The sequence below is a fragment of the Drosophila mojavensis genome, unplaced genomic scaffold (assembly GCF_018153725.1).
Source record: "Drosophila mojavensis isolate 15081-1352.22 unplaced genomic scaffold, ASM1815372v1 contig_136, whole genome shotgun sequence".
Classification (NCBI taxonomy): Eukaryota; Metazoa; Arthropoda; class Insecta; order Diptera; family Drosophilidae; genus Drosophila; species Drosophila mojavensis.
Window position 1 is genome coordinate 5,434,680 of NW_025318667.1, and position 27,923 is coordinate 5,462,602.

General features: G+C 40.1%; 1 protein-coding gene across 1 annotated transcript; it reads right to left on the reverse strand.

The window, feature by feature from the left end:
* Nucleotides 1–18,959: 18,959 nt before the first annotated feature.
* LOC6585994 (achaete-scute complex protein T4) lies at nucleotides 18,960–20,300 on the reverse strand. The gene has a single exon (XM_002011582.4). It carries the CDS (start codon nucleotides 20,081–20,083, stop codon nucleotides 18,998–19,000), a length of 1,086 nt encoding a protein of 361 aa, XP_002011618.1. The 5' UTR covers nucleotides 20,084–20,300; the 3' UTR covers nucleotides 18,960–18,997.
* Between the last annotated feature and the right edge of the window lie 7,623 nt (nucleotides 20,301–27,923).

Sequence of the window (27,923 nt, forward strand, 5' to 3'; positions counted from 1 at the left end):
TGTATCTTGAGCTGCATCTTTTGGCTGGTGATATACGCCAATGTGCAGCCGATTAATATTGAAATCAATACGCTTAACAGCCTTTTGTTTTGCAGCTCCCTTAGCACTTCCTCCATGGACTCGGCTCCATCCTCTCGAATGGGCTTTGCCCTTTGGGCAGCATATCACATTACGGCAGTGCAGCGGGGCTAACAAGATGCATGAAGTGTCTAAATTGGTGTTGAGCCATATTACCTGATCTGACTGACCGGCCAGCCGTCCTCCAGGCATGGACGCAATGGACGTTCTGCGCGATGTTTGAATCCAGTTCAAAGCCAACTGACTTCAAACTGAAATCGAGCTCATTTCGCATTTGCTGAGGGTACTTAGTTAAGGTGAAGACGCATAGTCAAAATGCAGAAGATTTCTTTGGTAGAACTAAAGTGACTTAAGCTTAAGTGATAGTAAATATCATATATTCATATGAGTAAATATTTGTAGAATGTGTTAGAACATTCATTCAGGAACTTTGATTCAGAACTGAGCTACTAAAAAAAAAAAGTTTTTTAATAATATAATTTTAGTATTCCTTATAGAGTTGTCGAAAGGGAAATAGATAACAAATCTAAATTGAAAACTCTTTAAAAAATTTTTAAATTATATTTATTATAAGACTTTTTTCTGAGTAACTCAGCTCTATAGCTTTCAGCATATCAATTACTTCCGGAAACCATAATCAGATTTCGGATCTCTGTCTATAAGAGAGCTAAAGATCACCAACTGAATTCATGCACTTATTTACGGATGAATACAGCGTAAATTTGTTTAATTCGTACTATATGTTATAGGTAAAACATATCTAAAATTTCAAGACTCTAGCGTTTGTGGTTCCAGAGATCGTTGAGTTTATACGAATGGACAGTCGGAACGAAAGACGGGCGGATGAGCAGACTAGCTGATGGGTAGACGCACGGGTAAACGGACGTACTGCAAAATGGATAAACGAACAGACGCACGGAAGGATATGACTAGATCGTCTAGTAGTACAGTTCAATCTACTTATGAGCTGGACTATGAGCTGAGACGTTTCTTTTTCAGTTGCATACAGTTTCACAAAGTCGTTATGCCCCGAAATAACACTTTAAATAGGCTTGAGATATACCCTAAGGGTCTTACATTGATAAAGGACTATATGATAAAGTACTATATATGTACTCATACACTAATGTTCAGTGAAGGAATTTCAATTGACTTTCTCTAACTGAATAGTATACTTAACAACAATAATATGAGCTAAGTCCTGTTGAATATAAATGCCTGAAATCAATAAAAGGGGCATGCCCTACTAGACATTTTAGCTGTCTCTTTAAATATGCCTGAAGCAGAAAATCTGTCCTTTAAGTCTGATGACTCTATAGCTCTTAATAATATAGTCAATAAAATACTCTTACCATTGATTATATTCTGCTCCAACTTTAGTTCAATTGCTGGCTAAAGAGCGGCCCAAAGTAGCTGCAGCAGCAGTTGGCTCGCCCCTGCACAGCTGACAATTGAGTTTGAGATCATAAGCGTATTAGGCTATAAGACCTCATGCAGGACAATTCACGATGAGGACACCCACATAAGACCACACAACATATAATAAAGAAGAGGAAACTTAAGTACAAAGTTCAACTAATGTACTCCAAAACTACTCCACTGATAAGTATCGATTGGGTTGCCTAAGTCAACACGATTTATGTCACTTAATTCCATCGAAAAAATGAGAAGAAGAAGTAGAAGAGGAAAATCTGACAATTGCAAATGAAATTGAGCAAGAGTTGGGGCAGTTGAAATGTGTAAGTAATATGCCCCGCATGATTTTTCCTTACTCGAGAAAGGCTTAAAGTCGAACAATAGAATTAAATATGAAATACATATACATATATATATTTTATATATACACATATATATATATTTGATTGCTCGCGCTGGATAAAGTCAATGAAATTTATGACTTTTTTAACGCGTTGCGGCACAAATAGCACTCGGACTTCTAACAACTTCATGTTCGGCTAGCTACTTTTACCTAAGCCGAATGACAAAGCATTTTGTGTGCGAGCTCCTCGGAGAGATCCTGAGGGTTTGCTCGATGCCTTACCCCCAGGATCCTGCGGTCGTTAATAGCGCATTAATTTCCTTCAAGAGAACACAGAGAAAACACACAAAATATAGTTTTTTACTAGTGTCTTATTCTTTATTATTATTTCTCCATTTACTTTTTCCTTTCGCGTTTCATTTGTGTTGTTTATCTCTCTGGTATCTGGCAGGAGGCATCGTTATCCTGCGGTGTAGTTTTAATAATTTTCATATTTCATTGTTGGCGTTGTGCCTTTTGTGTTTGGTCATCGCATTTTGTGGAAATTTACACCAGACTCTATCGCAACTATGATCTTTATGGCCCGCCATCTCTACTCCACTCCTCTCTCCCTCTCTCGGTTTCTCCTTGTGATGGATCAGCGCTTAGCAAAGTGCTGGAACGTGTCGCTTAGCTCTTTAAATTGTCATTTAAGCGCTCTAATGATCTAATGATCTAAGACTCATCCTGATTTGGGCCTTGCTTTAAGTGCATTGTTTTTGAAAGCTAAAAATAGGATTTAGATAATGCAGAGTGCAAAATATACACGATATACAGCTGGGTTCAGGATAATAGTAGCGCCACAGGCCACTAGCATTAAGTGATAAAAGTAATAGCTAAAAAACGATTAAAAAAAAAAAATATTGTCTAAAAAAAAAAAATAAAATTACCAGCACTTTATTGTATATACAAAAAAATAATAATATAATAATAAAAATAAAAAGAATAAAAAATAAAAAAAAAAATTAGGAAGAGGCTACAATTCAGCTATATTTTTTATTAAATTCACAAAATCAGTCTTGTGCTAGCTCTCTTACTGTACGCACGTACCTAAGGATTAGCTTGTCAAAGAAAATAAAAATAAAAACAAGTCCACGATTAAAAGAACAAAACGAACTTTATCTCCAGGGGACACCGTTATGTCGCCCAAAGTAAAGCGCACTGCGCTAAAAATAGACACTGGTCAGCGACCAAACGCCAACAAAAACTACTACTCGCCGTTGCAAACACTAATACAACCAAACGACGAGATCGAAATCACTGATAAGAATGAAGATGAGCTCGAGCAAATCAGTTCTAAAAACAAAGTGTATGTTCCCCCAATAACGGTCCTCAAATGCACAGTGGATCAAATTCATAATATCTGCAAACAAATTAATTGCACTAAATATTCCATCAAAAAGATTTCAATTGGAATCAAGCTCCATTGCGTCGATATAAATGACCATAAAGCCGCGTGCAGTGTAATGCATGGAAAATTTGAATATTTCTCCTACGCCGATAAAAATGACAGGCCATACAAAGCACTGCTGTTGGGGCTAGATAAAATGGATCCCTCTTCATTAAAAAATGAGCTTATCGGTCTTGGTCTAAACTGTCTAGATGTTAAACTGGTTCAGCGAAAAAGACCAAACAACACTGTCCTAATTCTATACGTGGTCTTCTTCACCAAAAAATCCATCACACTCAATGAGCTTAGAAAAAACCACTCAGTTATCAACTATGTAAGAGTGAAGTGGGAGTATCAAAAGAAATCCAGTCACCAAATAACTCAATGCTACAACTGCCAAATGTTTGGTCATGGCTCAAACCGCTGCGCCGTGAAGTCGTATTGCTCTAACTGCGCTGGACCTCACAAAACCGCTGAATGTCCGGATGGATCTACTGTTAAATGTGCCAACTGTAATGGTTCACATAAATCCAACGACGCTAACTGCCCTAGTAGGATTAGTTACCTAAATCTAAGATCTCAATATCGGTCGCATCAAGTAAGACCCAATCGTACTAATATTTCTTTGCCACCACAGCTTGATTACTCCAATGCGTTCCCTAATACGCTAAGTAAATCAAATTTTCATTCAAGCGCCAGATGGGTTAACCATAATGGCAATCACACTCCTAATGTCAACAAGGATCTTTTCTCTTTGGAGGAGATCAAGTCCCTTACATTTGAGCTTATAAAAAACTTAAGAAACTGCAAGACCAAGGCAGACCAATTCGAATTAATAACATCATTGGCATGCAAGTTCGTACATAATGTTTGATCATCTCTCAATTATAACTTGGAACGCTAGAGGCGTTAAAAATAAGAAAGATGAGCTTTTTGCTTTCTTAAATAGAGAAAATGTAGATATCTGTCTACTAACTGAATCCTGGCTTAACAGCTCATTATCAATTAAAAACAATAACTACTTTTGTTACAGATGTGACAGATCTAGTAGAAGAGGAGGAGGGGTTGCCATTATTATTAAAAAAATCTATTCGCCATACCCTGCTTCCCCTCCCTAACACAAATTTAATCGAATCTATTGGCATAAATATTACCATTAACGGAACTACCTGCACTTCACTGTTTTGCTGTTATTTTGGTGGTGGTCGAGCGGACCACCTTCAAAAACAAATCTTTACAAATGATTTGCGACTATTAACCCGCACTCCTGGAAACTTAGTGTTAGGAGGAGATTTTAATAGCCGACACAGGCTCTGGGGCTGTAACCGAGCAAATGTCTGGGGATCATTGCTGTACAACTTCTCATTATCTCGTGGACTTACAGTTCATTTCCCTAATGAACACTCTTATGTACCAGCGAGTGCTAGATATCAATCGTCTACGCTAGACTTATTTGTTTCAAACAACTGTCAACTGTTATCCAATACTATAGCAATAAATGATCTAGGCTCGGATCATCTCCCTGTCCAAACAATACTGCACTCAAATTACACTAAAGTTAAAAAATTCTTCTATGATATCAAAAACGCAAACTGGACTGTGTTTGGTAGAACAATCAACCGACTATTACCAGACTGCGACTCCTTCCCCGCTAGTTCGCAGGACGACATAGACAATTTAATAAATTGGTTTAGCTTAGTGATCGTTGCAGCTAAAGAGCACAGTATTCCTAAAAGAGAAATCAAATCTTCTCCCAAAGCTCTACCTCCTAATATAATCTCTCTAATAAAACTTAGAAACAGGCACCGTCGAAATTGGTTGAGACGCAGAAATATATGTGATCTGACTCTAGTTAGATGGTTCAGCCAACTAGTTAATATTGAATTATCCAAACTCAGAAACGAGAACTGGAATAATCTCTTATCCTCGCTAGAAAAAAATTCTTCCCCCTTTTGGAAGCTTTCAAAAGTCATCAAGAAGAAATACAGTGGAATACCCACACTCACACACAATCAGCAAAATTTCGTAAGTGCCGATAAGAAAGTCGAACTATTAGCATCATTGTTCGCCTTGAACCATTCGCACTCAGCTAACCTCGGTGATCCATCCACTAGCTCTGAGGTCAACAGTTTCACGGGGTTATTGGACTCCCTGCCTGTTGACCACGACGAATCATACCTGACAAATGTCCATGAGGTATCTTCGATTTTAAAAGAGCTTAAATCCAAGAAGACTCCAGGTCTGGATAACATTGAAAATGTGTGCCTAAAAGCCCTCCCTCGTAAAGGAGTCAAATTTCTTTCATTCCTTATTAATGAGTGCCTACGCCTCGGATATTTTCCACATAAATGGAAGATCTCTAAAGTCATTCCCATCTTAAAGGCAAACAAGCCTCCTGAATGCCCTACATCATATAGACCAATAAGTCTGCTTTCATCAGTCAGTAAAATCCTAGAGAAAGTCATTAAGAAAAGATTAGTTGACTTTACTGAAAGTAATAATGTCCTTTCGCCTCTTCAGTATGGCTTCCGTCGTGAACACAATACCATTCATCCTCTGGGTAGAATTAAAAAAATTGTCAAGGCCAATTTTAGTAGTTCCAAATCTACGGGTATGGTCTTGCTAGACATTAAAGCGGCCTTTGACTCTGTATGGCATGAAGGACTTGTGTACAAAATGAACCTCTTACATTTCCCATTGCAGATTATTAAAATAATACGCAGTTTCTTGAAAGACAGATTCTTTACAGTGTACATAGGCGATGCTCATTCACGTGCAAGTTATATTCCTGCAGGTTGCCCGCAAGGATCCTGCCTCTCCCCAATATTATATAATATCTATACATCCGACTTCCCTGCTTTAAGTGGATGCACGGCATCCATTTTCGCTGATGATACGGCAATCCTTTGCTCTGGTAAACTGGCAACCGATATCTCAGATTCTCTCCAAGCAGCCTTTAACGTTCTAGTTGCGTACTTTACTAAGTGGAAAATTCTTATAAATCCGGAAAAAACCCAAGCAATATACTTTACAAGAAATAGGAAAAATAATTATATTCCTCTACATCCTATTAATCTAAGCCAAGTAGACATTAACTGGGAGAACAATGTTAAATATCTTGGTGTCTTGTTAGACAAAAAAATTAACTTTTTCTGATCACGTCCAATTTATTATTAAAAAAACAAATATATTAATTAAAGTGTTATATCCATTCATAAATAGGAACTCTCGACTAAGTTTAGAAAATAAAATGTACCTATTTAGATCAATTTTCCAGTCCACAATTTTTTACGGGGCTCCGGTTTGGGCTGATATAGCTAAGTCTCATATCTGTAAAATCCAAGTCTTGCAAAACAAAATATTAAAAAGAATATTTAATCTCCCGTGGCATTACCCTACTGCGGAGCTACACTATATTGCCAGAGTCGAACTAGCGTCAGATAGATTGACTAAGTTGCACACAAATTTTGTAACCCGTTGTAGTTATTCATCTTACCTACATTTACAAAACAGTAATGAACCCTTATAAGCAATAAGCAATTAGTCTTAATTTTAATTTTAAGTTTTTAGTCTTTAAGTCAATTTACGAGGTTTTTGTTTATACTTTTCCTTCAAAAATAATGTTTCTAAATGTAATTAAATTTCCTGAACAAATAATATTAACATTTAAGCAGAAAAGGTTTATGGCCTGTACTCTTAACTTTCACATGTAAATCACTCACACTTGTGTAAATACTGATATAAAATAAAGTGTTCCTTATAAATAAATAAAAAAATAAATTCACAAAATTTTTCATGTACAGTAGAATCCGGTTATAACGACTTTACATATAGCGTCTGTAGGGTTATACCGACGAAAATTCTAGTCCCCAGACAAACTTTTATAAGCTTACTTATACGGTTATATTTGAAAATAAAGCTGTCCGTCTTTAAGTTACAATTGCCGCTGCTTTTGTCGAACTTCCTATAGATTTTTGATAATATTTAGATCCAGGCACTAAGCTGGCCAAATCATTATATCGATCTAATCTGACTATCGATCTCAGTCGATATCCAGTATCCTGCTGAAATGCTCAGCACAAAGACTTGTCGCAACTAGACGATATTCTGTTCATAGAGAGCTGAGCTGAGAGAGATCTAGAGAGAGCACTTGAAAGTAGTACTACAGTTACAGTTGATCTGATTCGCATAGGCAGACAGCTTTAGATGGACGCTGCTATTACTGCTCATCAATTATATTATATAATATTTATTATATATGTATATATTTATATATTATTTCTGGTCAAAACTGTAATATATATTAAAATATAATATATAAATATACATAAATATATATTTGTATTATATATTATATGTATATTATAGCCTGAAATTTTTCTCTCCCTCTACCCTGAATATCTCTTGGGGCAAGATCTCAAGATATATTGCAGCGGAAGTGCAGGAAGTTGTTAAACATCAGCTTAAGTAACTTTTTATAAAAGCCGTGCTGCTGGGTCCCTCTTCTTTTCCTCTCTGTCTCTCTCCCTCTAGCCCCTCCATCTCTTTCTGCTCCGCAGACATCTGCTTGACGCGTGTTAAACTTTCACTGTGGCCGCAATTTGCGTGCATGGCTGCTATTTTGAATGCCCGCGCGCGATTGTTGATTGACTGGACACGCGTGACGAGAAACAGTGAGAGAGGAAGAGAGAGAGAGAGAGGGGGAATGCAAGAGAGAATGAGATATCGAGAATTGGCCAATATGCGTTGGCGATCGTGGCTCAATTCTGGCCAAGTGTTGATAGCTTTATTTCAACTCTCACGATATGCCAATGCTGTGCGACGCAGCCGCTTTGCGGAACTGGCTAGTTAAAATCTTATTAAGATCTCGTCCCGAACGGCCAAGAAGGCAGCCTTAAGTGATCCCCACTGATCTGGCAGACCTCACAGGAAATGCGCTAAACTCATTTTAATTAGACTTGATTAAAATGCAATTTTCGAAAACAGGCAAAAATTTCAATTGTTGCTTTGCTGCAGCGAAGACACGCACCCAATGTCCAGCTCCTGGAACAGTGCGCCGCCAGCTGCACAAATCCACATCGCATCGATGCGCCGTCATGGGAGAGATTCATCTTCGTCGTTCATCTTCTTCGCTCTGCATCGTTGGTAAATAAAGTCATTAAATTCAAATCAAAATTATGCCAGCAATTTTGTTTTTGGGTGGCCAATTGATTTCGGTGCTGGATTTCAATTAACTCGCATCATGGCTATGGGCCAACAACAATGCAGCTAAAATATCAACAGCAGCAACAACAACAAGAATAAACATTATATCACGCAAATATTAACGGCGACCGCTGGTTGAGGGTTGGCAGCAGTTTTCGCTAATGGAAATTCGATAGGACAAGTGCAAAAGTATTATACACTTAGCGATATTTTCTATGAGAAATAGGTGAATAGAAAATAGTCAAAAATTAGTGAGTTTTTGGTTTGATTGTAACTTTAACTTCGATCTATCGATTTACACAGAAATTCAAATCATCGAGATTTATCGAGAACGATTTTTTTTAAGAGGATCGATTTTTTTTTCAATTTATCGCGATTTTTGATTATTATCGAGACTCGAGTAATTTTTGTTGCTAGTGCTAGAGTGTTGAAGTTTGGAATATATACACGGGTTAACAGCCTAAAATCAATAAGATGTTATGAATGTGATACGCCCATGGGGGTGTGGCAAATTCTCAAAAATTAGATTTCCTACAGTTTTAGAGCTAGAAACTGCAAATTCACTATTGACTTAAGCAAAAATATAATTAATATGGGGGTCATGTCAAATCGCATCATGAATGTGTATTCTGCAGTTGGTAACGCCCGATTATCACATTCTTACTTGTTGAAATATTATTTTTATCTACATATAAAATTTGTTTTCCTTTCTAACTCGTAAACTATTTGAGCAACAGAAAACTCGAGCAGCTGCATAGCTGCGTTTTATGTACAAAGAACTGAGATTTTTATCATATAAACTATATTTATCATCATCATATAAACTGTATAAATGGTTCATTTTTGATATTTTCAGACATAACATGATATCTAACTAACTATATACCATACATTTTGGTAAGTGGATGCTGGATAGGATATGTAATGTAGATCCCTTTTACTTTACTCAAATAAAGGCGAGAGTCTGCTAGTTTAATTGATTTCAAACATTCTTAGATTTTATGAGTATAATATACATATATATATATAAATACCTATATTTTTTAATGTGCCTTTTCATATTGGATTTCCCATTTATATGTCTGGGTTTTCTCCTCGCTTTTTTGCAAGTGCATTTGCAAAGAGACAATGTGAAAGATGAAACGCACGGAGGCACATGCCATTTGGCATTGGCATCGATTACCCTGCAGATTAGGCACGGCACATTGGGCAATAGGAGACGAGCGAGTCGAGTCGGTAGCAACACGCGGTGGTCGGGCTACTGTGCAACGAATGCGAATGCAGTAGTCAAACAGCTGGCCAGCGAGCCAAGCGAGATTTGCTCGGCCAGATGGTTGCAGATGTCAACTCGGGGACAAAACTTGACCTTGCGACCAGAACTAAATGCAATTCAGTTGCAAAGGAATTTCGATGTGGTCATTAAATTTCATGGCTAGTCCAAATATTGACACAAAACAAATGCAAAATGTGAAATTAATTTGGCTACAGTTGAGCATGAATAAAAGCGGCTTGCAACAATGGCAATGGCAGTGGCAGTGGCAGTTCCCGTTGCAGTTGCAGTTGCATCAGTTGCGCTGCATGGCGCCACAAGGCATGGCACAGTGCAGAGGCTCATCTAAGTCTCATCCAAGACTCATGCCAGACTCATTCGAAACTCATTTGAATGCACTCAGTGTTGCCCCGTTTAGCTCCACATACAGCAAGGGAGGGAGAGGGGGAGAGAAAGAGCGAGAGATACAGCGAGGCAACTGCAACCAGTTGAATGCAACATTTATGAATGAAAATTTCGCACGCTTCAAGCTGCCAGCTCTGTGCAGAGGGGCTTGGAGGACTGGGGCTGCTGCAGCGACTGCTGCACCTGATAATTGACAAAACCTGACAGCACTCGAGCCCAGGCATCATCATCAACATCTTCTTTCACGTTTTTTTTTTTTTCGTTTTTGCTGGAGATTTTTTTTATATTTTTATTTTTGGTCAAACCCGTATGGGAAGTGGAAAAATTAAAACAGGAATAAAAATGCAAGTGCTATAAAATAACAAGTCTACATTGTATACACTTTAAAGAGGAGTAAAAGAGTTTTTGTGGGTAGAGAAACGAACTGGATAGAGTAATAGATGGACGTATGATGAATAGATAGGTGAAGACTATGAGAATCGAAAGATGAGAAGAGAAGTAGAGAAATATATAAATATATGACTATAGATATAGAGATATATGAATAGATGTATATGTATATTATAGATCTATCTATATATTATAGATATAGATATTGAGATATAGATGTATAGAAGACTCAAGAGATGTTAAATAGGTAGAACTGAATATATAGTAGATGATAAATATGTATACACATATGTAGATGAGTATATACAGATACAGAAAGATGAATAAATGACAAATAGAAAGATAGATAATTTGATAGATAGGTGTATAACTTATATATGAGACATTAGATGGGTAGATCAAAAGATGGTAGATTTATTTTCGATGAGTAAAACACCATCTACATACATAGAGATTCTGTTATCAATGTAGCGGATAGATAGATATACAGATTACAGAGAAATAGATAAGGAGCTAAATAGAAGAATATACAGATACATAGATGACATATACATAAGTAAATAGATCGAGATAAAAATGGATCTATAGATACAGAATAGAAATATGTATAGAAAAATTATAAATAAATCTATATTGTAGCATCTGGAGTATGATATATGTATATGCATATGTTTCTGAAGGAGTGCCACATAAGATCTCATATAGATAGCTAGGCAGTCTAATACAAGTTTAGCTAAGCATCAATAAAAAGAGAGGACTGCTCACATAGCCAAGGGACCCCAACTAGAATGCAGCCCGAGGTAGGGCAGCGACTTGATTTCATTTGACAGTTTATCGCTGAGGTTTTGCGGTTGCGTTGCGCTGATTGCCCGGCTTGGCAGAAGGCAAGGCGCGGTCTGGGCAAGGCACTTCAAGTGCGTAAAGAATCAGTTAGAGAAGAGGTCAATAGACGTATTCCTAGAACTGTCTAAGAGACGGTGCATCTATATTGTATATACATGTACATATAGCGATGCATTTGTGTGAGTGCCTGCGCCTTGATGCATGATATGAGGTTGCATTTCATAATATTTGCGGCGCTCAAGTGTTTGCGCTCGATGAAAGGATACAATCACAATGCAATATGAGGGCCAAAGGATAAAGGACATCTTTATATGGGTAGAGTCACATTATAGCGCGAGATATAAGTGAGATGAGTTGTGGCACTTGCATGCATATCAAAACAAATATGGACATAGGACAGACATACATACATATGTATATATGTATATGTATATGAATATATATATATTTACTGTGTGGGCGCACTTCAAAGGGATTCTGCTTAAATGTTTGATCATTGCGTGGCGCAATCCTTTTTTACTCTTCTTCGCTTGTGTGTTTACTTGGGTGCGCTCTGAGGGGCAGCTGAGCGAGAGAGAGAGAGGGCTACAGTTAAAAGGATTACGCGATAAACTCTTGAACTGGTGCTGCGCGTGGCTTATGCGTTGCATCCTGCGCCAACGGGTAATTACAGCGCATGATTTATGGGGCAACGGGCAACGGGCCAGGGCTCGAACAACTTGGCCAAGCCGCAGACTGGGCAAGCAGCAACAGCAACAACAACAACAACAATCGATCGATCAGTTCAGCTCTGTCCGCCCATTTTGGCCCCTTTGGGCGCTCGCTTGGCCAGCTCCAAAAAAAAAACAAAAACAAAAACGAAAACAGCAACAATAAAACGCATTGCAGATGCGTCTTGGTGATTTTTATGCAAATACACGCGTTCCCCCCCAGCGCAGCGCAGCTGCCCCGCTGCCCTTGCCCTGTGTGAAATTTTTGCCGAGTGTTTGACAAACTCGCTGCAAAGCGTCAACCGCCACCGCAGATTGATGACATCCAACACAGATAAAGAAGCGAGAGAAGCTGAAAGGAGGGAGCAAGAGACAAAGAGAGAGAGAGAGAGAGAGAGAGGGAGATAAATATGAAAGAGATGAGAATCGCAGTCTAGACACAAATCCTAAACACTGAAGACTTTAGCAAAAATATGAATTCTAGTTTCACATGCTCGAAGTGCAGCCACTCTGTAGACAAGTTAGGAGCCACAAATATATCTTAAGTGTATACCCTGTAAAAATGTAAAAAAATTTAAGTTCTTAAGTAAGCCTAAGTTACTGGAATATGCATGGTAGTTACTAATAGTAATATCATATTTAGCTTTAACTATCAATAGTTCCAGTAGCTCCCGAGTCCATATAGGCGAACCAGTTCAGAACAGGAAATATAAGCACATTTTAGAGATATGTAATACACTTCAAGTATTGCGAAACTTAGTAGAAGCTAAATACTAAATTTTGTTCAAGCTAACTTTTATAGTATCTGAGCTCACATGGTGTGTGAATATATATATGCATGTACTATAATACTACAAGTTTAAAATGCATAGTTCACTACAGAAATGTATTCAAAACAAATATTTTCTTGATTGGTTCTATAGTTCCTGAGTTCATTTACGCTGTATATCCCATTGTATGTTGAATGTTACACGTCTTAAATATATTATAGTCTGAAATAACTCTCATGCAAAGGCTTTACTCATGAGTTATAGATTCTGTAATACTGTAAATAGTAGCTATGAAGCTTGAAAGGGAGGAACTCCTTAGCTTTTAGAGTTACTACTATATATAGGCTACCGCAGATTAATAATGAAGGCATATGTGTAATGATATGATACATGTCTTCATACCGTATAAGTCTTGATATATACTCATGCAGTATCCATATACCACAATTTATTTGAAAATCCACACACATATAAATTATCTATCTAAAACTATATGTCATTTGTCTGTTACATACACACTCTTACAGCTTGGTATACCCCATATAAAAATATGCATTTTATTTACTGGATACTTCAAAAACTATTTGCCGCTTTTGCGATATTAATTTTTGCCTTACTTCAACTTTATGAGCAAAATCCATATAATCCATCAAAGAACATCTCAGACGTTCGCAGTACGTGTTATGGAATTTCAATGCGAGATCTCTGGCAAAAACAGGAACAACAACACAGACAGGCATTCATATATGTATGTGTGTGTGTATGGACTGTCTTATATATATATATTTATATATATTCTCCTTTGCTACGTGCCAGCTCTTGCGTCTCTGGCAACGGCCACTGGGGCACGTGTTGGCAAATGTTGTTGGTGTTTTGTTCCTGTTGTCATGGTTCATAGTAAAAACCACTCAAGTGCTGGGCAATTAGAGTGCCAAAATATGCTGAAGAGAGAAAACAGTGTATTAGAGAAATTTAAAATTGGGATTGGTGAGAAATTGACAATTTGTTATTGCAGTGCGAAAGCGGAGACGCCCAGTAGCACTAGGCGAAGCTGTTTTTGTTGATATTTGAGATTAAAGTATACCTGACTCTGGCCGTTGCAATAATAATGCCATAAAACAAACACACTCAAGTCTTTAATTAAGGCAAGCCAGCACGGGTGGTCGAAGCAGCGATTAAAGAGGTCTCAGGAAATAATATTATATACCCAAATATATGTATGTGGTATATTGAGTATATGTAATATACCTAGTATATTTAGTACATGTGGTAGGTAGGTACTACAATGTCATCAGCTCTATGTGATCTACATGTTATTGGTTTCCCAATCTCAACAAACGGCTGAAGGATTCATGCCAATTGTCCAGATTATGTGCGAATAGGCCTGCTAATGAGCACAGGTAGAGCTTTAATCCTTTGCTGTCCAGCTCAGCCGCCCAGTGGGCAGGTGGAATCTTAAGCAACCTAAACAGGTCAGCTTCGGCAGGTAGAGCAGCCAGCGAGCTGGCCAGAGGATCTGTTCGGGGTTTTCTACTCGAAGTATTTGAGTCTCAATTGTAAAGTCAGGGTCAAAGGCGAAGGTCGTTAAAGCCATAAAAGTACAAAGAGACGTGGAAAAAATGCAGCTCTCGGAATTTCCCGAGTGTTGTAAAAGCATTTTGAATGATTCCAAAATCTGGGAAAAGGCAAAGCAGATCATCATGATGATGATGAGGCTGGGAGTTGGCACTTGGCGTTAGGGCCGACTTGGCTGTGGCCCTACCTAAGCGCCGGCGGCAGCAATCGGCGAGCAAAGTTATCACATTGAGTATGTAACTACATTTATCACAACCTAATATGACAAGTCGAATAACTTTTGCACGGGACTAACCCCGCGGCCCCGCAGCACCTGCCCAACGGCCGTCATCCTTGCGATGTTGTCTTGACAACTCTTGGTACTCCGTTCGCTCTCCCTCTCCCTCTCTCTCTCTCTCGCCTCTCTTGCTGTTCCTTGTGGTATCTGTAGCTGTCCAAGCATTTGAGTTTCGCTAATTGGAACATATTTTGCTGCATCAGCAACAGTTGAGCTGCCCCCGACTGTGGGGATCTACGGCATGATGTACGCGCACTCAGTTTGGGATTTATGCATCCTTCTGCAGCCGAATGAAGATATCAGACAATATATTTTCGGATCAGCTCTCTTTGTCGCAAGTGCAAATAGTTGGGACTATCGAAATTCGTAGTCTTGCCTGGGGGGTACAGCTGTAGATCCCCCCTCTTGCCTTGCGGAGCGCATCAATAATTCATAATGCTAATTAATAACGCCCCGTTTCAAATGTTGCGTGCCCCAACAAGAGCTGAGCGCAGCGAGCCAAAAGATGAAAGCCAAAAATGCCGCCCTATGCACATAACAGGATAATGAACTCGAGACACCACGCCCACACAGCGACCCCCGTGCATCTCCTGCTGCCATTGCCCAATGCCCAATGCCCTATTGAAATTCAAATAAACCTCGTTTCCATCTTCTTCTTCTTCTTCTTCAGCGTTTCGAAGGAGTTTTTTGATTGCGTTCAGCTTTAACTCTTAGTTTGTGGGGAATTTTCACTACTCGAGATTTGGTATGTGGAGCAAAGGGTATTTCGGGTTTCTTATGAAGAATGTAACGGGTAAAAGACTTTATATATATATCATAGATGTGTATGTATATCTACATATATGAATATATGTATATGTGTGTTTATCTGTCTTTGCTCTAGTCTAGTCTAGTCTTTGCGAAACTATTAAGAATGTTTGTATGTATATAAGAAATGTTCTATAGTAATAAATATCATAGATCTCAATATAAGAGCGAGATAACCAAACTTGCTTGTATCAAAGAGCCTCTATCAAAACGAGAACTAACCTAAAGCTAACCTTACCTCAACTATATATTATATATAGCCTAAATAAAAACTGAAAAATATTACTATAAATATTACCTAATATTTTATAATTCAAAGAATCAATAATGCCTTCAATTCAGTTTCGATTTATGTAGATCAAAAGTAGTTTCTTAAGTATATAATTAAATTATATGAATATTACATGAGTTTTTCCAGCATTCTTTGCGCAGCATCGGCTTCACTTCGTTCACAAAGCTCTTTCAATCGACAGAGTATTCAACAGTCAGCTCAACTCTTCCCTTATCCAGTTGACTGTATTTTTGTTGCTTTTATTATTATTTTAAATCCTTGTTTTTTTTGGGACTATCGCGGTGTTCGCATCACGCCTTAGGTGTAAAAATAAATGTTTAAAGTAACAACTTCTTAAAGAGCTGAATTATGAGCCACATGCGAGCGAGTGCTGAGCCCCCGCATAACTTGAGAATCGCCATCAATCTGTGCATCCTTAGAGAAAGACAGACAGACGAAGAGGGAGGAAGAGAGAGAGAGTGAGAGAGAGTGGGGAGAGGGGGAGCAGGGAGAGGGACAGCGCCTTGGCTCGAGCCTTAGCCTATAATTTGTACAAATTTGTTGGACTGATTGATGCGACGGCGGCGCGTTTTGTCTTGCCACAAAGTTGACCAAGAAAGCGGCGCGCCAAAAAATCTATTAAACAACAACTCCTTCAATGCACTTAAAATATAAATATATGTATATGTATATGTATATATGTATTTGTATTTGTATATATATTTAAGGAGCAGCTGAACAGCTGCCGCCTGACAGTTGCTGTTTATCAAATGCTCATTTCTTATGCTGCTACAAAGGTGAAAGTTCTTCCGGCGCTGTATCTCTATCATATAATAATAATCCTTGCCTACTATTCTAATACAAATGCAGCCCCAAATACCCTAACTCCAGGACAATCGCATTGAGTTGTCAAGTGTCAGCGTTGACATTGAAAGAATGGCACAAAAGTGGAAAAGTAGGGCTAGGCGAGGGCCAGCTCTATGGGAAATGGGCATCCAAAGGGTGACAAAGGTGTTTTTTCTTTCGGTTTCTTTCAGTTTCTTTTTATAAAAGTATCTATCCATTGTTCTGCTGCTCTTTAATGTGTCAAAATATAGTCCAAGAGCGAGTGTTTTTTGTAATGCAAAAGTGATTTATTGTGCGGGGCGTGGGAGCGAACAATCGCTTGAACAATCAACTCTCTCTCTCTCTCTTTAGATAGATGGAAAACCAAAAAGGATTTGAATTGAAATGCAAACAGGAATGTTGAGAGTAGAAAAAATGTTAAATAAATAGTTTTTCAATATGAACTAGAGTGGATGCCCTTTGGAGATTTAGGAAAGTGGAACAAAAATCAAGAGTGATCTCGAATATATTTCAAGTTCAAGTTATGGATATTAATTCTATGTGATCTTACATTTAATTCTGGATAATTAAAAAGTTTAAATCAAATGCCAGTTCAGCTTTTGATGGGCTTAGCTCTAATATGAAATTATATATTGATTTTATCAGAGATTGATTCTTGAGCTGACTTACGATTAGGTCTTAGCGTCATATTCAGATGTAGAAGTGAATTATATATACTTCTCGCAGATATAAATCATATTGGATATTCTATTCTTTCACGTACTGAGATTTTAAAAATTTCACATTTTGAAGAAGTATAACACAGAAAAGTTGATCAGGAATACGGACATATATACATATAACTACATATATACAGTAGAACTACATATATATAGTAGAAAATATAAACTCGAGGGACCGTCGCTATATCCGGAAGACGCCATAACCTTATAAATTTGCTCATAAGGGTTTGTCGTCCCATTAACCGTACGAACGCTATAGGCGGAGTCGATCTAACCGGAATCTACTGTTTATATGTATATTATATTAACAGATTTATATACAAGTACAATTATCATAGACCCAGGATATTTCCACTGTTCGATTCGTATACAAAAATAAATGCTTTTGACAACAAATGTCTTTATATGGCTATGGATATAGCTCTACAACGCCATTCATAAATCCTATAGTCAGGGTATATCCCAAAGTATTTCTGAACTTCTATTTACATGTGAAATAACATTGAGTCAAAATCATTTCGATTGAAATACAAAAAATTTCCAAAATGTTTGACTTTATTCAGGCTTCGTTACAGTATGCTTCATACATATGTATGTACATATATTTTGGCTGATTTTATCTGATTTTAGTTATGATATAGTCTTTAAAGTAGCGGCCGCCTATTTCCGCTTTGCGAAATGCTCGAATTTCAATCGAAATAGCATATCTGCGTGGAATTTATTTGAATTTGCTGGCGATAAGAGTTCTCCGTACTGTCTTGCTCCCTCTCTCTCTCGCTCTCCCTAGCTCTCATGCTCTCTCTATGTATATCTAACTCTGTCTTAGACGCCGTCTCGCTCAAGTGTTTCAAGAGCACGCGTCAAGGGCGTCATTTATTTTATTTTTTTTTACTTATCAGCTCTTATGGCCTCTGAACCTGGAAGGTATACTACCTGCGCTTTTTCTCCCCCTCACAGAGAGTGTCTGTGTCTCGTTTTTTTTTTTTTTTTTATACGTTTAATTTGAATTTGTATTTTTAGTTTTCAACCACGCGCCACATTTTAGGGGCTTTTACTTTTACTTTAGCCTAATCCCTAGCTACCTGATGATGTTTTCCTGCTGATAATGAGGCGCGTGTCGAGCTGAAAAGGGTTAAGAGCTTCGGTTCGGTTAGCCGAAGAGCAGGTCTGGAATGGCAACTAAATGTTTTATCTATATGTATGGATTTAAAACAAAAAAATCGTTTTCTTTTATGCTTATGAATTTGTTATTTTTATTTCATTTACAACAACTAATTAACATTTAATAATTAGCAATAATAGAAAAAAAAATTGTATTTTATATTTTATGAACTGGTGTCGAGTTGCTTAAAATATTTTCAACTTAAACTAAAAAAAAAAATTGTGCTTAGCCTAAGAAAAAAATATTTAAGATAATTTTATACTCATAAATTGTTTAATATTTTTTTAAAATAATATATATTTTTTAATATAAACTTAACCGAAGGCAAAAAAAAAAAAATTGTGGCTTAGGTCTAAGAACTGAGTCTATTTACAGTTTGAGGCACTTGGTTCAACTCAAAATATTTGACTAGATAGCAAAACAGCAGGAATTATTTGAAGTTTTGAAATATGTGTTTTTTTTTTTTTTTTTAGTATCTTTACTGCTCCTGCCAGAGCGATATATAGTCGAGAATTTCCTCGTCGTCGGGCGTGCAGTCCTCCTCGTCGAGCTGAAAGTGCTCGTATGGCTCGAACTTGAGCTGCAGCTGAGCATCCATGGCGGCCACAGGTGGCGACAATTGCTGCGGCTGCGCCTCGTAGGTGCCCGAGTCGAAGGACATGCTCGAGTTGAACGAGGATGTGGGCGAATGGCAGCCACCGGCGATATTTGTTGTGGCTGTCGAGCTCATCATCGATGACGTCGTCGTCGTTGTTGTTGTCGCTGGAATTGCTGTCTGTGCATTGTTGGCGTTCAGTGTGATGGGCGTTAGCGGATGATTGGGATACTGTTGGCGCTGCAATTGCTGCTGCTGCTGCAGCGCTGTGGGCGTGGCGGTGGCATTGGCTTGCGTTAACAGCGCGCTGCTGTAGTAGAGCTGCTGGGCGAGCTGCTGGCTGGCGCTGGAGCTGGCAGTGGAGCTGCTGCTCGAATTGGAGCTCTGGCTGCTGGTCTCGTCCAGGCACAGATTGAATTGGGCTGCCGTGGGAGTGCAGCTGTTCGTGCTCGGTCCGCCGTTCAGATCGTCGACAAGGTCCTGCAGCCGGCGTATGTACTCGACAGCGATGCGCAGTGTGTCCACCTTGGAGATTTTCTTGTGCGGTCCCCGACCGCCGCCCTTGGTCAGATCGGCGATAATGGACTGCGGTATGTGCTGACGGAGGCGGGCGAAGCTATTGTTCACCTGCTTGACGCGATTCCGTTCCCGGGCATTGCGACGCTGCACCGACTGCGACTGATCGACATTGTAGGGCGACGAGCAGCTGGAGGATGAGGAGGAGCTGTTGCTGCTATTGCTGGAGGAGGCGTTCGCCAGTGCCATGCCACGCGGCGTGTACTTGCGTGTCTTGATCAGCGCGGCACCACCGCCACCGCCACCGCCAACGCCGCCGTTGCTCGACTTCAGCTCCGGTGCGGGCATTATGTGCTGATAGCGAAACATTTTTGTAGCGCCTCCGATCGTTGTGGGGAATAGTTCGGCGGCGTTTTTGCCGACGGCGCTTGCATTGAATACCACACTTGACATCGCGCTCTATCTCTATCTCACTCTCTCTCTCTCTCTCGCTCGAACACACACACACACACGTTTAAAAAAAATTAATATTTTGCTTTTGATATGTTTGTAAAATTGTTTTTCCTTTAGTGCAATTTTTCGTTGGCAACGTAAAAGTTTTGTTATTTTGTTTGCTCAGCGTAGCTCAAGTTGATCGTTTGACACCTTGCACAAGAATGAGTCCCTTCGTCCTAAACCTTCATGTTTTGTACCTTTCGCATTAAGCAAACGGCGCACCGCGAATTCACTCAAGCGTCGCTCATGCGCTCGCGCTCGCGTTCGCGTTCGCATTCGCATTCGTTTGCTCTCTCGGTCGCTTACCTGTGCAGCGACTGCAACCACCTGGCAATTGAGTCGGCGTCGTTGAGCCACAGGTAGACGCAGTAGAGAGCAAGAGCAACAGCGCCTCGCATTGAGTTCTCCCAAACTCAACTGACTCTCTCTCTCTCTCTCTCTCATTCGCTTGCTCTCTGTCGATCAACTGCCTGGCTGGCTGGCTGCCTGCTCGCTCCTGCTTTGGCCTGAGTCGGTGATAAGGCACTCGAACTGTTCCCACTCGGGCAATAAGCAACAATTGCACTCAGGGCTACGATTTGAGCGTGTTTTATCTGTTCATTTTCTGATTGAGGATCATTTGAGTGGTTCGTATATGTTTTGAGAGCGGAGCAGAGTGAGAGAGCGAAAGAGAAAGAGAGGATCATTATGCGTGCATACGAAACTTTATTCAGCTTTATTTGAAGCATATTTTCGGGTGAGCCACTGAGAATTGCTAAAACTTTTCTGATTGAGAACGAGGCGAGGATCACTTGGAAATTAATTATATGACTGCACCATGTTGATCACGATAGATCAGTAAGAAGATCTAACAATAACTTTACGTCCTACTAGCGAGCGTAGGGAATGCTAGCTCTATTCTTCTTGAGATCGAGGCGCTGATCGCTTTATATGACTTTATTGAACTATATGCGAAGCCTATTAGAGCTGAGTACGCCATACTAAATTATCAGTAGCTCCACCTCTCTCACCGGTGATCGCTAGATCTTTACTGATTAATCACAAAGCGAGGATCCCTTGGAAATCAGCAATAGATCATGCTTATATGACTTTCTTGAGTACTTGAAACATATTTTCTGTTCGCAGTGATCTTTAGATCGTACTGAGCTGAGTCGCTAAAAACTCTCGATCAGCTCTAGCTCAAGTTCTCAGTTCTCACTCAGCTCTTGTTCTCAGAGCTTTGCAAACTTTGAGCTGCCAGGATCAAGTAGCTCAAAGCCTCAATGCTCTCAAGTGTTTGTGCATATTAATTGAATGCTTTGAGTGTGTTTTCTTTACGTTCTGATTCATTCAGTGGCTCGAGCTGCTGGCGTTGATTTTGAGCTGACAAAAACTGTTCCCAGTGCCAGTGATTGAGCTCAACTTGATTTTGAGCTGTTACGAGGATCAAGTAGCTTGCGTTTGAGCAATTGGAATTGAGAGTTTAGCTGGCAGCTGGCTGTCCTGCGTCGTGTGCCTTTATGGCTTTTTGACGGAGGCTCAAGCTGAGGCTCAGACTGACGCTGAGGCTGAGGCTGAGGCTGAGGCGACTGTGCTGGCTGAGTTGGCATGCCAGCAATTTGATTTCCGTGTTAATTAACTTAGCAAAACTCGCGATCGTCGTCATCGTTGCCGTCGTCGTCTTCACTCTGTTTTTAGCAGCCCATTTCATGTGCAGCTCACGCACACGCCCCTATTCATTAGCGCCGCCAGTGCAAGAAGAAGAAGAAGCAGAAGCCAAAGCCGAAGCAGAAGAACAGACCAGAACAGACGAACTGCAAAGAAGCCAAGTCAACTCGCCCCCAAAACGCTTTGGCATGCGCGTGTCACCAGGGCTGTCTGGCTCGCATTGCTTATTAGCTATGCAGAGTGAGGCTTGAGTTAGGTGTTCGAACAATTTCACATATGCCCCTCTAATTAAACGATCAACAAGATCACAAGTTTTTCCCTGCATGCTGCAAACTTCCGTTTGACACTCTACCTACCTACCATATCATACCTACCTCCCCCTCTCACGCACACACACTCTCTCTCTCTCTCTCTCTCGCTCTCTTTCTCTGTCGCTATTTCTTTTTGCCTGCTCATCGAACGTTTGATCAGTGCGATCTGTGGCCAGGTGCTGCCGCTGCCGTTTGTCGATTTGGTTTTATTCTGGCATTGTTTTTCACTCTTTCAACTCGTTCCCATTGTTTATTTTGGCCAGATTTTTGTGCTGAACCATCATCGATCGAAACGGTAGCCGTGTCAATTTTCCCATTTTCCCATTTCCATTTGCCAAAACCGAAAACTGAAAAACCCTTTTTGACAGCCATGACCGACGAGCGATCGAGTGATCGGGCGACCGGCGCTGTTTACTTTGACAATTTGCGTAGCGTTCGCTTCTTGTTTGCATGCTGCGGATTCATTTCTTCTATTTTCTCTCCCATTTTTCTGCATTGTAATGTCGAAGGGAGCTCTTGGGCTTAGACTCCATTATTTTGGCATCATTAACACTTGCATTGTTCGACATTCTCTTTTCACTTTTCGCATGTCCTTTGACATATCCTTTCCTTTCCGCTTGCGGCTATTCAAATTGATTTTGATAAATGCAAAACTCTCTCCACCCTTGACATCTGAAATTCCTGCTGAAATGTTCAGAATAGTTTTGCCGATTTTTGTTTGTTTGTGTGGCTCGGCTTGGCTTTTGTCTAACCCGTAGAATGCTTTCGGGCTGGCTGGCTGCCTGGCTGGCTGGTTGATGATGGCGCCCATTGTTGTAGCTCAACGAGAGAATTTCAATATGCGGCATATGTTACCTTGTTGGTTTTCAAGTGCATTTGCGTAATGATTGTCAATGCCAGAGAATAGATCGTGTCAATAGATCGGCTAATGGTCAGCCAAAATGCGACAATTGTTTATATACACAGCTGATGGATCGGCAAAGGATCGGCTTAAGCGTGTCTAAATGGATGAACATTAGTCTGTGACTATTGTAAGAGAGATTCCGAATTAGGTATATTATCTGTGGACCACTTAATAGGATTGACAATTAGCAAAATAAGCTAGTAGTTTGAAACTACTGAAGGTTCATAGTGAAATCGTAGTTTTAGTGATCTATTCTAAAGGACACTTGGGTATCCTTTGATATGTCTCGGATATGAAACACATTTACATACCAAAGTTCTATTTGAAAAGAGCTCAAACTGAAGTTGCTATACTTTTCTAACTAGATAAATCTCTACAAGATCTTAAACTCTACCGGCAAACCAGAAAAGGTTGCCTTTGGTAGCCCCGATCTTATATATCTTGTGCCACAGATCGAATGATCGTAAAGTCAAGCTTATATCTGTGTGCGTTCATATTTTGCCGGCAGATCAAAGAAACGCTCAGCGATCAAGAAGTTAAATCTTTTACATATGAGGAAAACGAAAGACTTGACCTCTGGACTGATCGCTGATCGTATGTCAGGTCTACCTGCATGTTGGTTCGAGCACAAATATAATCGTGGCCGAAAGGAAACTGGATAACTTATCAAAACTGATCAGCTATGATCTATGGCCGATCAAACTGATCTTTGGCCAAAATGTTGAGCTGCAGATCATATGACTTGGAAGGCTTTGAGTTGGCTCTGCTGGCCTCTGGCATTTGAAAGCAACAACAGCAACAGCCCCCGCCTTGGCCGTAGCGTCATATCCTTTTGCAACGCTTGGAAGATTTAAATGCATAATTATTTTGATATGATGCATAGTTCCGGGAGAAGCGAACCGGGCAACGGCAGTGCCAGTGCCAGGGCGCGTGCGTTAATTGCAAGCGAGCGAGATGGATAGACGGAGTGAGAGAGAGGGAGAAAGAGCGAGGTTGAGCTGGACTGGCATATCCTGCACTGAAACTGGGGCGCGTTTTTCCAATGAAACTGGAAATGCAAAAAAAAAAAAAAAAAAAAAAAAAATGAATGTTAATTGAAACAAGTTTCCGTCAGGACCTGCCGGTGAGCCTTGCTGGCCATGCCACGCCCCTGCCCCTGCCTCTGCCCGTTGCGCCAGCTCCTGTTCTTTATTGCACTCTCTCGCTCTCTCTCTCTCTCTCTCTATGCTTAGTGCTCCGGCGTAGTCCAGGCAACCGACTCGTAGTTGTTGCTGTTGTTTATCCCTCAGTTATTTTCGTAGTTAATATTTTAATTAAATGCAGGCACAGGACTCGGCCGACTCGAATGCGAGCTGACGCGTGGCAGGTGTATTTACGCGACCAAACATCACGAATCGCTGCGCGATCGCTGGCAACGGGGCACGGGCTTAGAGACAGCCCTCTCGCTCTCTCGCTCACTTTCTGTCTCTATCTCTGTCTACGGCTGCAGCTGAAAATGAACGCACACAAATCCATTTGGCTAGGGGTTGCCTGTCTCGTATCCAAAATAAAAACAACACAGGGGAACGAAATAAAAAACAACAACACAGAAACAGACACACTAAATAGGGGAGCTGAACTGAGCCCTCGGAGCGTCCACGCGACCGTGCGAGCGGCTCATTGAACTTTGTGTGCGCAGCCAGCGCAAAAGTTCACGACGCCAAAATCCAAACTTTGCCAAGCTGAGATCGACGTTCAGCTTTCTGATTCTTTTTGCTGCTCTGCAAATGCCTGTCGCTGGGCTACGACATGCAACTGGAAACTGTCGATGTGAAAAAGGTATGAGCTAGTAGTGGAACTAGTTCATGACATATATAGCAAGTCGATATATCAATAATGTCTTTTGAGTGAAGATTTATGGCATAGCTTACATATCATGACCCTTGCATGACGAATTAGACATTTCGTAATAATGTTCCAAAAATGGCGTTAGGCGTGTATTAAAGTTAAGGAACTGGTTCATAAGAACCAACGGTGCTTAAATGGTATACATGTATCGCCTGCCTGCATTATTTTGTAATTATCTGAGGACCTAGAAGGAAAGTATAAGTTATGAAACTAGTTCATGCTACTTACGTAAATGAACTAGTTCATATGAACTGCTATTTTTGCAATATAATCTAAACAAAAAAAAAATTTAAAAATGGTTCAAAACAAGTTTATAGGTTTAAAATGGATAATTCATTATTGAACTAGCTTGGAGCTTTAGGTGAACAAGTATATATAGAATTTTACTTAGGAAGAGCATCAAAATTGCGCTTTCGCTTGGCATAGAAAAAGTTTTGGAATAAATTTAGTTTTGTTTTATTTCTTGGTTTGTTTTCGCTTTTTTTTTGGAGGTTTGCTTTATGAGTAGTCGCGGGCCAGAGGGACAAACCCACAAAGACAGACACAGCTGATAACTATCATTACCCGCAGCGACAATGTGTGTGTGTGTGTGTATTTGGCTTTTGTTTTTGTATTTGGCTACAATTCTGCGGTCTGAACATGAGCCTGCCTCGTCTGATCATCATCCATTTTGATGTGCTGCAAAGGAAAAGGCAAACGGCAAACGGCAACAGGCAACAGTCACGGGGCAAGGGGCAAGGGGCAAGTTGCAAGAACAAACGGCAGTAGCACGCACCATTAGATGCGGTCAACATGAAAACATCTGCTCTATGCCAGCTCTCTCGCACAAAACTCTCCATCTCTCACTCTCTCTCTCTCTCGCTCTCTCTCTTTCTTATGCTGTCTGTGTGTGCATTATATGCCCGAGTCTTTTTGGGGTCAATAGCTAGACATATCTTGTGGCTTGCAGTGAAACGTGGCGCGCGCCATTTTCCAAGAACCACAGGAAAAGTGTTTTTGAAGCGTAAACGAAGCAGAACAAGAAGAAGAAGAAGAAGAAAAAAAAGAATAAGATGCAGACAAATAATGATAATAATATCCCACAGATGAGACGGCAAATCAAGTTGGCAACGCGAAAAGCGAACTGGATGCAAATGAAGCCATTTGCTGTGTCCCACAAAAATTGATGGCCAACACAGTTGCGGCTCATTAAATTTTAATCAATTTTTCGTTGCGTGGCGCGATCGTAAATCGCAGTTTAGTTCGGGATTAGCGCATATAACGTTTAATTTTAAAAACGCATAAAATTTTTGTAACAATGTCTCTCGCTCTACGGCAAGGCAGACGGTGCTGTTCGCGAATCCGAATCCGAATGCGAATGCGATCGGCCTAGAAAGATGCGCCCAGCGTTCAACATTTTGCGCCTTTTAACGACGCCAGATAAGCAAAAAAAAAAAAAAAAAAAAAAAAGGAGTTGCAAAAACCGCATGAGTAGCCAATAAGGGCTACATTGCTGAGATGCACTTGACTCGAAGATACCCTGCAATTTGAAGTTAAGCTGCAGTTGAACTGAAGCTAGTATTAACTCTAATTAATAGTTCTACAAAATTTTAAGGAGTCTCCAAACTACTTGATTTTGTCTAGTCTTCTTTACTTATAGCTTAGATGCATGCCTAATTTGTTAGACCTTGCTTTTAGAGTTTTCGAAGTATGTCTAGAAATATCCACACTTATAGGAATATAGAAACTTCACCTTGGGATAGATCCTTTGTCTCTTATATAAATCAAATTGCAACGCAATAGAATATCATATTTTTATCACTTATACGACTTAGACTAGAGAATTATAATCGATGTCTCATACATATAGAGTAGATTCAGATCCTCTGATTCTACTATATAGATCAAACTACCCAAAGTTGGCTGCATTTTGGGATTGGTTGCTGGGTATTAAGGCTGAAACTTGTTTATGCGCCCTACTAGCTGCTGCCACGCCCCGTCGCCTGCAACTGGGCGAATGACGGCGAATGCGACTGTGCGATCTGTCCGATCGGCAGCCGTTTATTGATTTTTAATGAAGCGAACGAAGCAACGATCACTTTTGATGTGATCCAGAAACCCGAAAGAGATCAGCAGCGGCAGCAGTAGCATACGAGACTATCTATATAGCACAAGTCATACACACATATATATATACATATATATATATAGAAATGTGTGTGTGTATTTCCTCAACTGCTTCTTCTTCTAGGGCACATCCTGTCTAGCCAAATATTTGGCAAGGTGAAAGAAAACAAATCATCAATCAAACTGACTGATCGCCATTCTAATTTGCTGCAAGTGCCAAAATCGACACCTTTTGCTGCTGCTGCCTTAGTTTTAGTTTTTTTTTGTGAATCAGTCGTTAACAGATCGAAGTGCCGTGCGCCTATTAGTGGCAATTTTCAGTCTGATTTACGCAGGCATCAGCATGTTCCAATTAAAGTTCTCTAAAATGCCAAGTGAGCCTTTTAAAAACTCATTAATCACACGCTTAACTATGCCCCTGAACCCACGATTCGCATTCGCCGTCGCAGTCGTCGCCTTAACAAGATCGATTTCAAATATTGCGAGCGCAAAAAAAAAAAAGAAAAACAAAAAGGTGCAAACCAATTTGCACCTTCGACGTGGCAAAAGTCCCTTTTGCTTAGCCTTAAGTATCTGCCTTTTGGCCCTGCCCAGTTCGGGGCTTGACCGCAACTCGTCCTGCAGCGACAGACTCTTAAGTCGAGCCCTCGAGCCCAGCCCAAGTTGCCGATTCGTGTTTTTCTATGAATTTCACGCCTACCTTTAACAAAAAAAAAAAAATTGTCTGCGCTTCATTTCTGTTCCTGTTCCTGTTCATGGCGCGGCGCCAACTTAATGGATCATACATCAGCCGTAGAGCCAGGCCTAACCACTCACCCAAGGACTCGGAAACGGCCATAAAACACAGAAAACCAGCTGCTCCTCAATTCCATTACCAAACATGTTGAAAAGCTTCCTTTAGCGCTCGGACAGAGATTAATATGGATTTTTGGAATATTTTTAA

What these genes read in the sequence shown, in the direction of transcription:
- LOC6585994 (XM_002011582.4), bottom strand. Translation starts at nt 20,083, where the DNA reads ATGTCAAGTGTGGTATTCAATGCAAGCGCCGTCGGCAAAAACGCCGCC.